This window comes from Copadichromis virginalis, linkage group LG7 (genome assembly GCF_057382275.1).
Source record: "Copadichromis virginalis isolate Kocher_CV1m ecotype Utaka linkage group LG7, C_Virginalis_male_GT1.1, whole genome shotgun sequence".
Classification (NCBI taxonomy): domain Eukaryota; kingdom Metazoa; phylum Chordata; class Actinopteri; order Cichliformes; family Cichlidae; genus Copadichromis; species Copadichromis virginalis.
In genome coordinates this window covers 45,734,920-45,747,293 of record NC_140624.1, presented here as the reverse complement: position 1 = coordinate 45,747,293, position 12,374 = coordinate 45,734,920, and the positions used below count along the sequence as shown (strand labels likewise).

Genomic DNA, 12,374 nt, shown 5'->3' with positions numbered 1-12,374 from the left:
CGTGGCCATGCTGAAGGCAAGAGGAATTCTAAGCCAGTTTCTCAACCCAGCCCATCTGATATCAGTAACCACAACACATTCAAAGTCAATTAAAAGTCGCCTTTCTTGCCCGTTCCGATGCTCGCTTTCAACTTTGAAATGAGACCACTTGGACAACAGTAATGATAAATAATTGCAAATAGAGCACGTTTACAGAATTTAATGTCATTTTTATAGAGCACCTCTTATTTTAAGAAAAGATGGGCGAGACGATTTTTGAAACTAACTGCAAATTAAGCACACAATATTTAATATCTGTATTTTACCATTTTGATAAGACATATTTCAGTACTCCAAAACACTTTTATTAGACTGCCAACATGCTTACAAGTAGTAAATCCAGGTTAGTGGATCATAATTAAACATCACTCTGTGGCAAACGCAGAGTTCAGCAGGCCATCAAGGAAGAAGTGACGTGCATTTCTGCAGTGTAAAGATTCACAAATGATTTTTCTCCTTAATCTACAGTCACACAAAGCGCCAGGAAAATCTTTGGTGATGTTCTCAGATGATTCTGACGCTTATCACCCAGTTCCTCGTGATGTCCTCCACACCATCAACCCTCTGTCCTCCTCACAGTTTCTTCCTCAGCTTGCCTTTCTTATGGCCACCCCTTCCAAAACCTGACTTTTTAACTTCTCCGAGCCACTTTTTGTTCTTGGAGCGGAGCTTCCTCATCCCCCCGCCCTGCAGGAACTGGTGCTTCTGCTTTTTCTTGCGCTGCTTCATGATCTGATCCTTTGTTTTCAGCTCCGAGCGTGCTTTGTGGTCACCGGAGCTCTGTACGTTTGGACCTCGTCGGCCACGGCCACGACCTGGGAGAGGCACGACACAACAAAGAGGTTGGAGGTTATAGCTCGCAAGGCTGGAAGAGGGACTTGAAGTATTTACCTTTAGAGTTGAGTTAAAACATGGTGGCTGATGGTCTATATTTAACATGTTTGTGCTATTCATTTTGATGCCTTCCTACCTCTTGCTGGCTTCCTGCCTCCTCCGCCTGTTTCTCCATCTGATCCAGATCCTGTATCATCAATCTTGTATTTTTTCTTCCACTCCTCATAACTGACATGTTGTCAAGTGATACAACATCTTCACAGTACAGCTTAATATTGTCATAGGAGTAGAGAAGAGGGTCATTGAGAGCAGCACACAGAGAAGCTTTTTGTTGGAAGGATACAAGTTCTTCCTGTTCTTCTTGTTACTGATAACCTGACCGCTGTCTGTTTTGATCTTCTTCTTCTGGTCTTCTTTTCCCATTTCTCTCACAAAACGCTTCCTCTTACGGTCCCTAAAAAAAGAAGGGGGAAAAAAGACTTTAAATTATAGTTTGAAATGACCATTTGGTGGATACTGAGTCAAACATAGGGAAATTTGTACCATTTCATCATTTTCTTCTGCTGGTTAAGGCGATCGCCTTCATCTCCCATGAGATCAAGGACAGCTGAAGAGGCCTGCTGTTCAAAAGCACTGCCCTCTCCACCGAGACTCAACCTGTCGACGCATAACACAGGACAAAACAGCATAAAACACAAAGCCATTCACATTTTTTAAAGAAACAGATGCAACAGTTTAATGCCTCACCCTCTCTCAGAGTCAAAGTCTTTAGGTCTGTAAGGGATATAATACTCTTCATCTTTGCCTGACTGCCTCTTTTTCTTGGTCTTTGGTCGCTCTTCGCCATCTTCCTGCTGACCTCTTCTTTTACCACCTACCACTTCTGAAAACACCCCCTGGTGGAAATAGAAAGAATTACATGGTACAAAGTGACAAAGCATGATACAGAGATCCTACTATCTTCCTCTTCTAGTTTGTATACAACATCATCTACATCAAAACTGCACTTTATTTTGCTTCTTCTTCATCAGACAGCACAAACAACTTTCTCATTTTGACTCAAATATTGGTTTTGAATGAAAATGATGAAACAATCCTGGGTGTTTATTCAACTTGTGAGCAGGTTTTCTAATCCACCGTACTATTATTATTGACACTAGTACATGTTCGTGCTGCTGGCAAACTAATACACTCAAGAACATATAGCAAAGCAAAAAAGTGAAAAGTAGGTCTTGCCTACATAAATAAACATAAGACAGTTGTGAAACTTTGACATAGTAACATCTGCAGTAATATTTACACCTGTGATGACATCTCACCAGCATTAGCCTTATTTTGAAACCAAGATTGTTTACACAGAGTTTGTAATTGCAGAGAAATGCTCCATTTATTTTGGTCATTTCATTTTTGAGCAGGAAGCTCACCTTTTTTGTTATAGCCTTTAGATGAATAGAGAGTTTTCCAATTAAATACATATTCTTTAAATAATGTTCCCTCTTATAAAAAGTAGGATAATTTAAAAAAAAAATTTAAAAAATGTATTATACCTCTATTACTTAGAAAAAAAAACTGTTTTTTTCTGTTGTCTGTTATATAACGTTAGTGATGCTCGTTTCAATTCATTTCTTAATCAGCTAAACAGGTCAGTTAAGAAACAGTCAAATATTAAGTTACATTTGAAAACGGTTTAAAAAAAAATATCCCCATTCCAAAATGTCACATGACAATCTCATTGGCTCACGGAGTTATGATGTCACTACACGATCCTTTGAAGTTTGTCCTTAAACAGGGGTGACACACAGCAGTTTTTTAGTTCGTGTCTTCGCAGCATTTGTGTTTGCAGCCTTCACACGTTCACCACAGAAACTTTTGGAAACCTTTTCAGAGTTGTCGTGTACAACCTTCAACATGTATCCAACAAGACACCAACCAAGGCAAAAAGATTACGCCGCTTCTCCTTCCTGTCGTGGCCGGCCAATTTCCCCAAATGACCTCTTAGCCGTCCAAAGGGCATTACATGACAGTAAGAAGGAAAACTACCATCTCCAGAATAAAATTCAACAGATTGAAGAAGAGAAACGTCAACTGGAGGAGAAGTGTAGACAGATGGAAGCGCAAAATAAGAACCTGGAAGAAAGACAAAAACGCCAGCCCGACATAAATATTATTAATGAGGGTTGGGGAATCAAGTTTGGACAAGCCCGAGAGCAGATTGTCTTCCTAATTAAGGAAAACAAGCAAAAGAGCGTGGAACTAAAGGAGATGTCCAACCAGCTTAAAGACAGCAAAGCTACTGTTGAGAAGACAGAATGGGATCTCCAATATATGGACCAAATGAATCGGCTGCTCCAAACAAACTTCGATGAAGCTGTGAAAAAAAATAAAGAAATCCTCCAACAGAAGGAAGAACAGGAGAAAAAGCAAAGAGACATGGAGCACAAACTCAAAGTCACGGAGGAAAAATACAGAATGCTGAAAGAGAAGGTGGATGATACTCTGCGCCAAAATAAAGACCTTCTTCACGAGAAAAAGCAACTAGAAGGGGAAAAAGAAAAACTGGACAAACAATGCTCGCACATGCAGAAAAGGATGGAGCAAATGGCGAGAAACAACTCCGAGCTCACTAAGGGGATATTGTTGGAATACAACAACTTGAAGCGCAAACACACTGAAATGCAGGCGCAAAAGCAAGAACAAGACAACATACATGACGACCTGCAGCGTACGCTCCAAGATATCCACAAAAGAAATGAGGAGCTACAAGACATGTACAAAGAAGTACAACAAAGAAACGCAGACATGCACAAGGACAAGATAATGCAGGAGGAAACATCCAAAGAGCTCAGGGAAAAGCTTGAAGAAAAACAAGCAACGTTGGAAGAGGTGGAGAAAACGTGCAAGAAGCTTGAGAAACAAAACAAAGAAACCATCGATGAGTTGAGAACCCTCATCCTGGAAAAAAAAGCTCTTGTAGAAAACTGCATGAAAAAGAAGAACAAACGCTTCCGCTGGCCCTGGAGGAGGAACTCTACTGCTTCCTCAGCAGGTGTAGCCTCGTCTTGTTCCACCTCTGTTCACCTCCCCAACCAGTCCCGGCAGTTGACTGTCCCCTCCTGAGCCTGGTTCTGCCGGAGGTTTCTGCCCATTTAAAGGCAGTTTTTCCTCCCCACTGTCGCCTAGTGCGTGCTCAGAGGGGATTGTTGGGGTTTTCTCTCCTCTACCTTGTTTCATTATTTACTTAACTTTTTGTTCTTACTTCATTTTACCTTGTTTCATTATTTACTTAACTTTTTGTGCTTGCTTCATTTTACCTTGTTTCATTATTTACTTGTTAACGTTTTGTTCTTACTTCATTTTACCTTGTTTCATTATTTACTTGTTAATGTTTTGTTCTTACTTCATTTTACCTTGTTTTGTTATTTACTTGTTGACGTTTTGTTCTTACTTCATTTTACCTTGTTTCATTATTTACTTGTTAACGTTTTGTTCTTACTTCATTTTACCTTGTTTCATTATTTACTTGTTAACGTTTTGTTCTTACTTCATTTTACCTTGTTTCATTATTTACTTGTTAACGTTTTGTTCTTACTTCATTTTACCTTGTTTCATTATTTACTTGTTTAACTTTTTCTTTTTCAACTTATTCATAAAACAATAAACCAATTGAATTTATCCTTTGAGTATTTTTCATCTTTTCATCTATAACTTTTTCAAACATTCATATCTGTCGTTTATCCTCTTCTTGAAACCTCATAAATGGTGAAGGAAAAATCCTGGAACATGGTTTGAAACACTGAAATTGTTTCAGCTGAAACCGGCAAAGTCATACGTACGTACGTGTGTGTGTGTGTGTGTGTGTGTGTGTGTGTGTGTTACTCTGTACATGAAACAACTTTGTAGAAAACCATTTTCCTGTCGAAACATTAGCAAACACAAACAAAGTGTTATTAACAAACGAATTACTAATATCCCTCTCTATGATAGTGATTAATTTTCTTACGGGATTAAAACTGTAAATTTTACCAAACTAAAGAAAGTAATACAAAGTAATAAAACTTTTTATCATTTAGTTAAGATCCAACATCCATTCTTTTCATAGTTGGTTGCTACCACCAGAGGGCGACATGGAGTACTTTTACCCATGTAGAGAAACATAAACGCTCATATATTACACACGCACCAACATTTTACTGTCTATTACTACATCAGTCTGTTTACATTAAACTGATATTGATAAATAAACTCACAAATATAGCTTCATGAATTTGGTAACGTCCTGTAAGTCATATCGTCAAATGCTTTTGTTCCAAAATAAAAAGGCTGTTGAAATAATGATTGGTGTGGTTTTTACAGGTGAATGAGCAGCAGAATAACTACAGAGAATCTGTGAATACATGAATGACCTTTTGTAATATGCCTTTAGCCTATTAGTGCCCTGAAAGAGTGGAGATTTTACCTATTTTAGCAAAATGATCTACAAACTGTATGGGTGAATATAGGAGCTTGTTAACAGGTTAGCATGTCCAACTAACAGACAGGAAAATGAGCTATGTATTTTTTAGATATCATGTTATCAGCTGACCACTGAAAGCTCTTTCTGCATATATCTTCTACACGTTCTGTCTCTTGTCACGTGTGTGTTTATATTTAAATCATGTATGTTGATTATTTAAATATGCTTTTTCATTCATTTTTAAAAAATGTCAACAGCTGTCGTTTACAGATTCATTGTTTACTATATGCTATATATATATATGAACATGGACAAAACTGAAAACACTGGGTCACCGACCCAGGAACCCTGACAATATGTATTTTACCTGGTTAATGTGTGTGGCGGGGCGTGGTCTGCAGCGCCGCTGCAGGGGAGGCGGACGCACCTGAGCGGCACCCGCGATCACGCCTCGGCGCCTTAACGTCTGTGCTCTCTATGCTGTTGTGTTGGTATGTGTCGGGCTGTGAGCTTTAACACCGGCTGTATGCATACAGCAACCGTGTGTGAAAAGTGGTCAATAAAGAGAAGCTGTAAAGCGTGTTCATGGAAACATCGTTGGGTCTGCCGTGATATGTTTACAATGGGACTTCTGCTCCTGAATCTCTGCGCACAGCGTCTGCAAATCGGAGCTGTATGAAGTCACTTTCATCTTTACGCAGGACTGTAAGCTGTCATCTGTGAGGCGTGAGCGGTGTTTGTTTTTAACATAGTTCACGGTGGAGCTGCTGACATAATGTGGATCCGAAGATTGATAATTAGCCTACCTGGGGTTGAAAGTCTCGATAAATGCACGGCGTTTCGGCGGGTATATCGGCTTCCGCAAGTGTGACGCTTATTTTGAGCGTTCAAAAACTAATAGAATATAATTTTATATTTATATTTCAATATCACAGTAATCTTCCAATTTAGAACTACAAGTTAAAAAAGAACTAACATAAATAAAATACACTTCAGCTAATTACTTAAAAAAATAATTTATTTTCCCAAACCACGCAGAGCCGCACTAAAAGGACTAAAGAGCCGCAGGTTGCTGACCCCTGCACTAACCTATTCAGCTGCTTGTGAATGCAAATATCTAATCAGCCAATCACATGCCAGAAAAAAAAAAGGGTGATTTAAGTGACTTTGAAGGCAGCATTGCTGTTGGTGACAGATGGGCTGTTTTACGTTTTTCAGACACTCCTGATCTTCTCAAATTTCCTCAGGAATTTACAGAGAACAGTCCAAACTGAAAAGCGAAATAAACATTTCCCTGGGTAAAAATGCCTTGTTGATTGCAGAAGTCAGAGGGGCGTGGCCATGCTGAAGGCAAGAGGAATTCTAAGCCAGTTTCTCAACCCAGCCCATCTGATATCAGTAACCACAACACATTCAAAGTCAATTAAAAGTCGCCTTTCTTGCCCGTTCCGATGCTCGCTTTCAACTTTGAAATGAGACCACTTGGACAACAGTAATGATAAATAATTGCAAATAGAGCACGTTTACAGAATTTAATGTCATTTTTATAGAGCACCTCTTATTTTAAGAAAAGATGGGCGAGACGATTTTTGAAACTAACTGCAAATTAAGCACACAATATTTAATATCTGTATTTTACCATTTTGATAAGACATATTTCAGTACTCCAAAACACTTTTATTAGACTGCCAACATGCTTACAAGTAGTAAATCCAGGTTAGTGGATCATAATTAAACATCACTCTGTGGCAAACGCAGAGTTCAGCAGGCCATCAAGGAAGAAGTGACGTGCATTTCTGCAGTGTAAAGATTCACAAATGATTTTCTCCTTAATCTACAGTCACACAAAGCACCAGGAAAATCTTTGGTGATGTTCTCAGATGATTCTGACGCTTATCACCCAGTTCCTCGTGATGTCCTCCACACCATCAACCCTCTGTCCTCCTCACAGTTTCTTCCTCAGCTTGCCTTTCTTATGGCCACCCCTTCCAAAACCTGACTTTTTAACTTCTCCGAGCCACTTTTTGTTCTTGGAGCGGAGCTTCCTCATCCCCCCGCCCTGCAGGAACTGGTGCTTCTGCTTTTTCTTGCGCTGCTTCATGATCTGATCCTTTGTTTTCAGCTCCGAGCGTGCTTTGTGGTCACCGGAGCTCTGTACGTTTGGACCTCGTCGGCCACGGCCACGACCTGGGAGAGGCACGACACAACAAAGAGGTTGGAGGTTATAGCTCGCAAGGCTGGAAGAGGGACTTGAAGTATTTACCTTTAGAGTTGAGTTAAAACATGGTGGCTGATGGTCTATATTTAACATGTTTGTGCTATTCATTTTGATGCCTTCCTACCTCTTGCTGGCTTCCTGCCTCCTCCGCCTGTTTCTCCATCTGATCCAGATCCTGTATCATCAATCTTGTATTTTTTCTTCCACTCCTCATAACTGACATGTTGTCAAGTGATACAACATCTTCACAGTACAGCTTAATATTGTCATAGGAGTAGAGAAGAGGGTCATTGAGAGCAGCACACAGAGAAGCTTTTTGTTGGAAGGATACAAGTTCTTCCTGTTCTTCTTGTTACTGATAACCTGACCGCTGTCTGTTTTGATCTTCTTCTTCTGGTCTTCTTTTCCCATTTCTCTCACAAAACGCTTCCTCTTACGGTCCCTAAAAAAAGAAGGGGGAAAAAAGACTTTAAATTATAGTTTGAAATGACCATTTGGTGGATACTGAGTCAAACATAGGGAAATTTGTACCATTTCATCATTTTCTTCTGCTGGTTAAGGCGATCGCCTTCATCTCCCATGAGATCAAGGACAGCTGAAGAGGCCTGCTGTTCAAAAGCACTGCCCTCTCCACCGAGACTCAACCTGTCGACGCATAACACAGGACAAAACAGCATAAAACACAAAGCCATTCACATTTTTTAAAGAAACAGATGCAACAGTTTAATGCCTCACCCTCTCTCAGAGTCAAAGTCTTTAGGTCTGTAAGGGATATAATACTCTTCATCTTTGCCTGACTGCCTCTTTTTCTTGGTCTTTGGTCGCTCTTCGCCATCTTCCTGCTGACCTCTTCTTTTACCACCTACCACTTCTGAAAACACCCCCTGGTGGAAATAGAAAGAATTACATGGTACAAAGTGACAAAGCATGATACAGAGATCCTACTATCTTCCTCTTCTAGTTTGTATACAACATCATCTACATCAAAACTGCACTTTATTTTGCTTCTTCTTCATCAGACAGCACAAACAACTTTCTCATTTTGACTCAAATATTGGTTTTGAATGAAAATGATGAAACAATCCTGGGTGTTTATTCAACTTGTGAGCAGGTTTTCTAATCCACCGTACTATTATTATTGACACTAGTACATGTTCGTGCTGCTGGCAAACTAATACACTCAAGAACATATAGCAAAGCAAAAAAGTGAAAAGTAGGTCTTGCCTACATAAATAAACACAAGACAGTTGTGAAACTTTGACATAGTAACATCTGCAGTAATATTTACACCTGTGATGACATCTCACCAGCATTAGCCTTATTTTGAAACCAAGATTGTTTACACAGAGTTTGTAATTGCAGAGAAATGCTCCATTTATTTTGGTCATTTCATTTTTGAGCAGGAAGCTCACCTTTTTTGTTATAGCCTTTAGATGAATAGAGAGTTTTCCAATTAAATACATATTCTTTAAATAATGTTCCCTCTTATAAAAAGTAGGATAATTTAAAAAAAAAATTTAAAAAATGTATTATACCTCTATTACTTAGAAAAAAAAACTGTTTTTTTCTGTTGTCTGTTATATAACGTTAGTGATGCTCGTTTCAATTCATTTCTTAATCAGCTAAACAGGTCAGTTAAGAAACAGTCAAATATTAAGTTACATTTGAAAACGGTTTAAAAAAAAATATCCCCATTCCAAAATGTCACATGACAATCTCATTGGCTCACGGAGTTATGATGTCACTACACGATCCTTTGAAGTTTGTCCTTAAACAGGGGTGACACACAGCAGTTTTTTAGTTCGTGTCTTCGCAGCATTTGTGTTTGCAGCCTTCACACGTTCACCACAGAAACTTTTGGAAACCTTTTCAGAGTTGTCGTGTACAACCTTCAACATGTATCCAACAAGACACCAACCAAGGCAAAAAGATTACGCCGCTTCTCCTTCCTGTCGTGGCCGGCCAATTTCCCCAAATGACCTCTTAGCCGTCCAAAGGGCATTACATGACAGTAAGAAGGAAAACTACCATCTCCAGAATAAAATTCAACAGATTGAAGAAGAGAAACGTCAACTGGAGGAGAAGTGTAGACAGATGGAAGCGCAAAATAAGAACCTGGAAGAAAGACAAAAACGCCAGCCCGACATAAATATTATTAATGAGGGTTGGGGAATCAAGTTTGGACAAGCCCGAGAGCAGATTGTCTTCCTAATTAAGGAAAACAAGCAAAAGAGCGTGGAACTAAAGGAGATGTCCAACCAGCTTAAAGACAGCAAAGCTACTGTTGAGAAGACAGAATGGGATCTCCAATATATGGACCAAATGAATCGGCTGCTCCAAACAAACTTCGATGAAGCTGTGAAAAAAAATAAAGAAATCCTCCAACAGAAGGAAGAACAGGAGAAAAAGCAAAGAGACATGGAGCACAAACTCAAAGTCACGGAGGAAAAATACAGAATGCTGAAAGAGAAGGTGGATGATACTCTGCGCCAAAATAAAGACCTTCTTCACGAGAAAAAGCAACTAGAAGGGGAAAAAGAAAAACTGGACAAACAATGCTCGCACATGCAGAAAAGGATGGAGCAAATGGCGAGAAACAACTCCGAGCTCACTAAGGGGATATTGTTGGAATACAACAACTTGAAGCGCAAACACACTGAAATGCAGGCGCAAAAGCAAGAACAAGACAACATACATGACGACCTGCAGCGTACGCTCCAAGATATCCACAAAAGAAATGAGGAGCTACAAGACATGTACAAAGAAGTACAACAAAGAAACGCAGACATGCACAAGGACAAGATAATGCAGGAGGAAACATCCAAAGAGCTCAGGGAAAAGCTTGAAGAAAAACAAGCAACGTTGGAAGAGGTGGAGAAAACGTGCAAGAAGCTTGAGAAACAAAACAAAGAAACCATCGATGAGTTGAGAACCCTCATCCTGGAAAAAAAAGCTCTTGTAGAAAACTGCATGAAAAAGAAGAACAAACGCTTCCGCTGGCCCTGGAGGAGGAACTCTACTGCTTCCTCAGCAGGTGTAGCCTCGTCTTGTTCCACCTCTGTTCACCTCCCCAACCAGTCCCGGCAGTTGACTGTCCCCTCCTGAGCCTGGTTCTGCCGGAGGTTTCTGCCCATTTAAAGGCAGTTTTTCCTCCCCACTGTCGCCTAGTGCGTGCTCAGAGGGGATTGTTGGGGTTTTCTCTCCTCTACCTTGTTTCATTATTTACTTAACTTTTTGTTCTTACTTCATTTTACCTTGTTTCATTATTTACTTAACTTTTTGTGCTTGCTTCATTTTACCTTGTTTCATTATTTACTTGTTAACGTTTTGTTCTTACTTCATTTTACCTTGTTTCATTATTTACTTGTTAACGTTTCGTTCTTACTTCATTTTACCTTGTTTCATTATTTACTTGTTAACGTTTTGTTCTTACTTCATTTTACCTTGTTTCATTATTTACTTGTTAACGTTTTGTTCTTACTTCATTTTACCTTGTTTCATTATTTACTTGTTAACGTTTTGTTCTTACTTCATTTTACCTTGTTTCATTATTTACTTGTTTAACTTTTTCTTTTTCAACTTATTCATAAAACAATAAACCAATTGAATTTATCCTTTGAGTATTTTTCATCTTTTCATCTATAACTTTTTCAAACATTCATATCTGTCGTTTATCTTCTTCTTGAAACCTCATAAATGGTGAAGGAAAAATCCTGGAACATGGTTTGAAACACTGAAATTGTTTCAGCTGAAACCGGCAAAGTCATACGTACGTACGTGTGTGTGTGTGTGTGTGTGTGTGTGTGTGTGTGTGTGTGTTACTCTGTACATGAAACAACTTTGTAGAAAACCATTTTCCTGTCGAAACATTAGCAAACACAAACAAAGTGTTATTAACAAACGAATTACTAATATCCCTCTCTATGATAGTGATTTATTTTCTTACGGGATTAAAACTGTAAATTTTACCAAACTAAAGAAAGTAATACAAAGTAATAAAACTTTTTATCATTTAGTTAAGATCCAACATCCATTCTTTTCATAGTTGGTTGCTACCACCAGAGGGCGACATGGAGTACTTTTACCCATGTAGAGAAACATAAACGCTCATATATTACACACGCACCAACATTTTACTGTCTATTACTACATCAGTCTGTTTACATTAAACTGATATTGATAAATAAACTCACAAATATAGCTTCATGAATTTGGTAACGTCCTGTAAGTCATATCGTCAAATGCTTTTGTTCCAAAATAAAAAGGCTGTTGAAATAATGATTGGTGTGGTTTTTACAGGTGAATGAGCAGCAGAATAACTACAGAGAATCTGTGAATACATGAATGACCTTTTGTAATATGCCTTTAGCCTATTAGTGCCCTGAAAGAGTGGAGATTTTACCTATTTTAGCAAAATGATCTACAAACTGTATGGGTGAATATAGGAGCTTGTTAACAGGTTAGCATGTCCAACTAACAGACAGGAAAATGAGCTATGTATTTTTTAGATATCATGTTATCAGCTGACCACTGAAAGCTCTTTCTGCATATATCTTCTACACGTTCTGTCTCTTGTCACGTGTGTGTTTATATTTAAATCATGTATGTTGATTATTTAAATATGCTTTTTCATTCATTTTTAAAAAATGTCAACAGCTGTCGTTTACAGATTCATTCTTTACTATATGCTATATATATATATGAACATGAACAAAACTGAAAACACTGGGTCACCGACCCAGGAACCCTGACAATATGTATTTTACCTGGTTAATGTGTGTGGCGGGGCGTGGTCTGCAGCGCCGCTGCAGGGGAGGCGGACGCACCTGA

The 12,374-nt window shown here is 38.8% G+C and overlaps 2 protein-coding genes across 2 annotated transcripts; both read left to right on the top strand.

Annotated features, from left to right (window-relative positions):
* The first annotated feature begins 2,581 nt into the window (after nucleotides 1-2,581).
* Nucleotides 2,582-4,268, top strand: LOC146705860 (uncharacterized). The gene has a single exon (XM_085463724.1). It carries the CDS (start codon nucleotides 2,782-2,784, stop codon nucleotides 3,988-3,990), a length of 1,209 nt encoding a protein of 402 aa, XP_085319850.1. The 5' UTR covers nucleotides 2,582-2,781; the 3' UTR covers nucleotides 3,991-4,268.
* A 4,972-nt stretch (nucleotides 4,269-9,240) lies between these two features.
* LOC146705859 (uncharacterized) lies at nucleotides 9,241-10,985 on the top strand. Its single transcript, XM_085463723.1, has one exon. It carries the CDS (start codon nucleotides 9,441-9,443, stop codon nucleotides 10,647-10,649), a length of 1,209 nt encoding a protein of 402 aa, XP_085319849.1. The 5' UTR covers nucleotides 9,241-9,440; the 3' UTR covers nucleotides 10,650-10,985.
* The last annotated feature ends 1,389 nt before the right edge of the window (nucleotides 10,986-12,374 follow it).

What these genes read in the sequence shown, in the direction of transcription:
- LOC146705860 (XM_085463724.1), top strand. Translation starts at nt 2,782, where the DNA reads ATGTATCCAACAAGACACCAACCAAGGCAAAAAGATTACGCCGCTTCT.
- LOC146705859 (XM_085463723.1), top strand. Translation starts at nt 9,441, where the DNA reads ATGTATCCAACAAGACACCAACCAAGGCAAAAAGATTACGCCGCTTCT.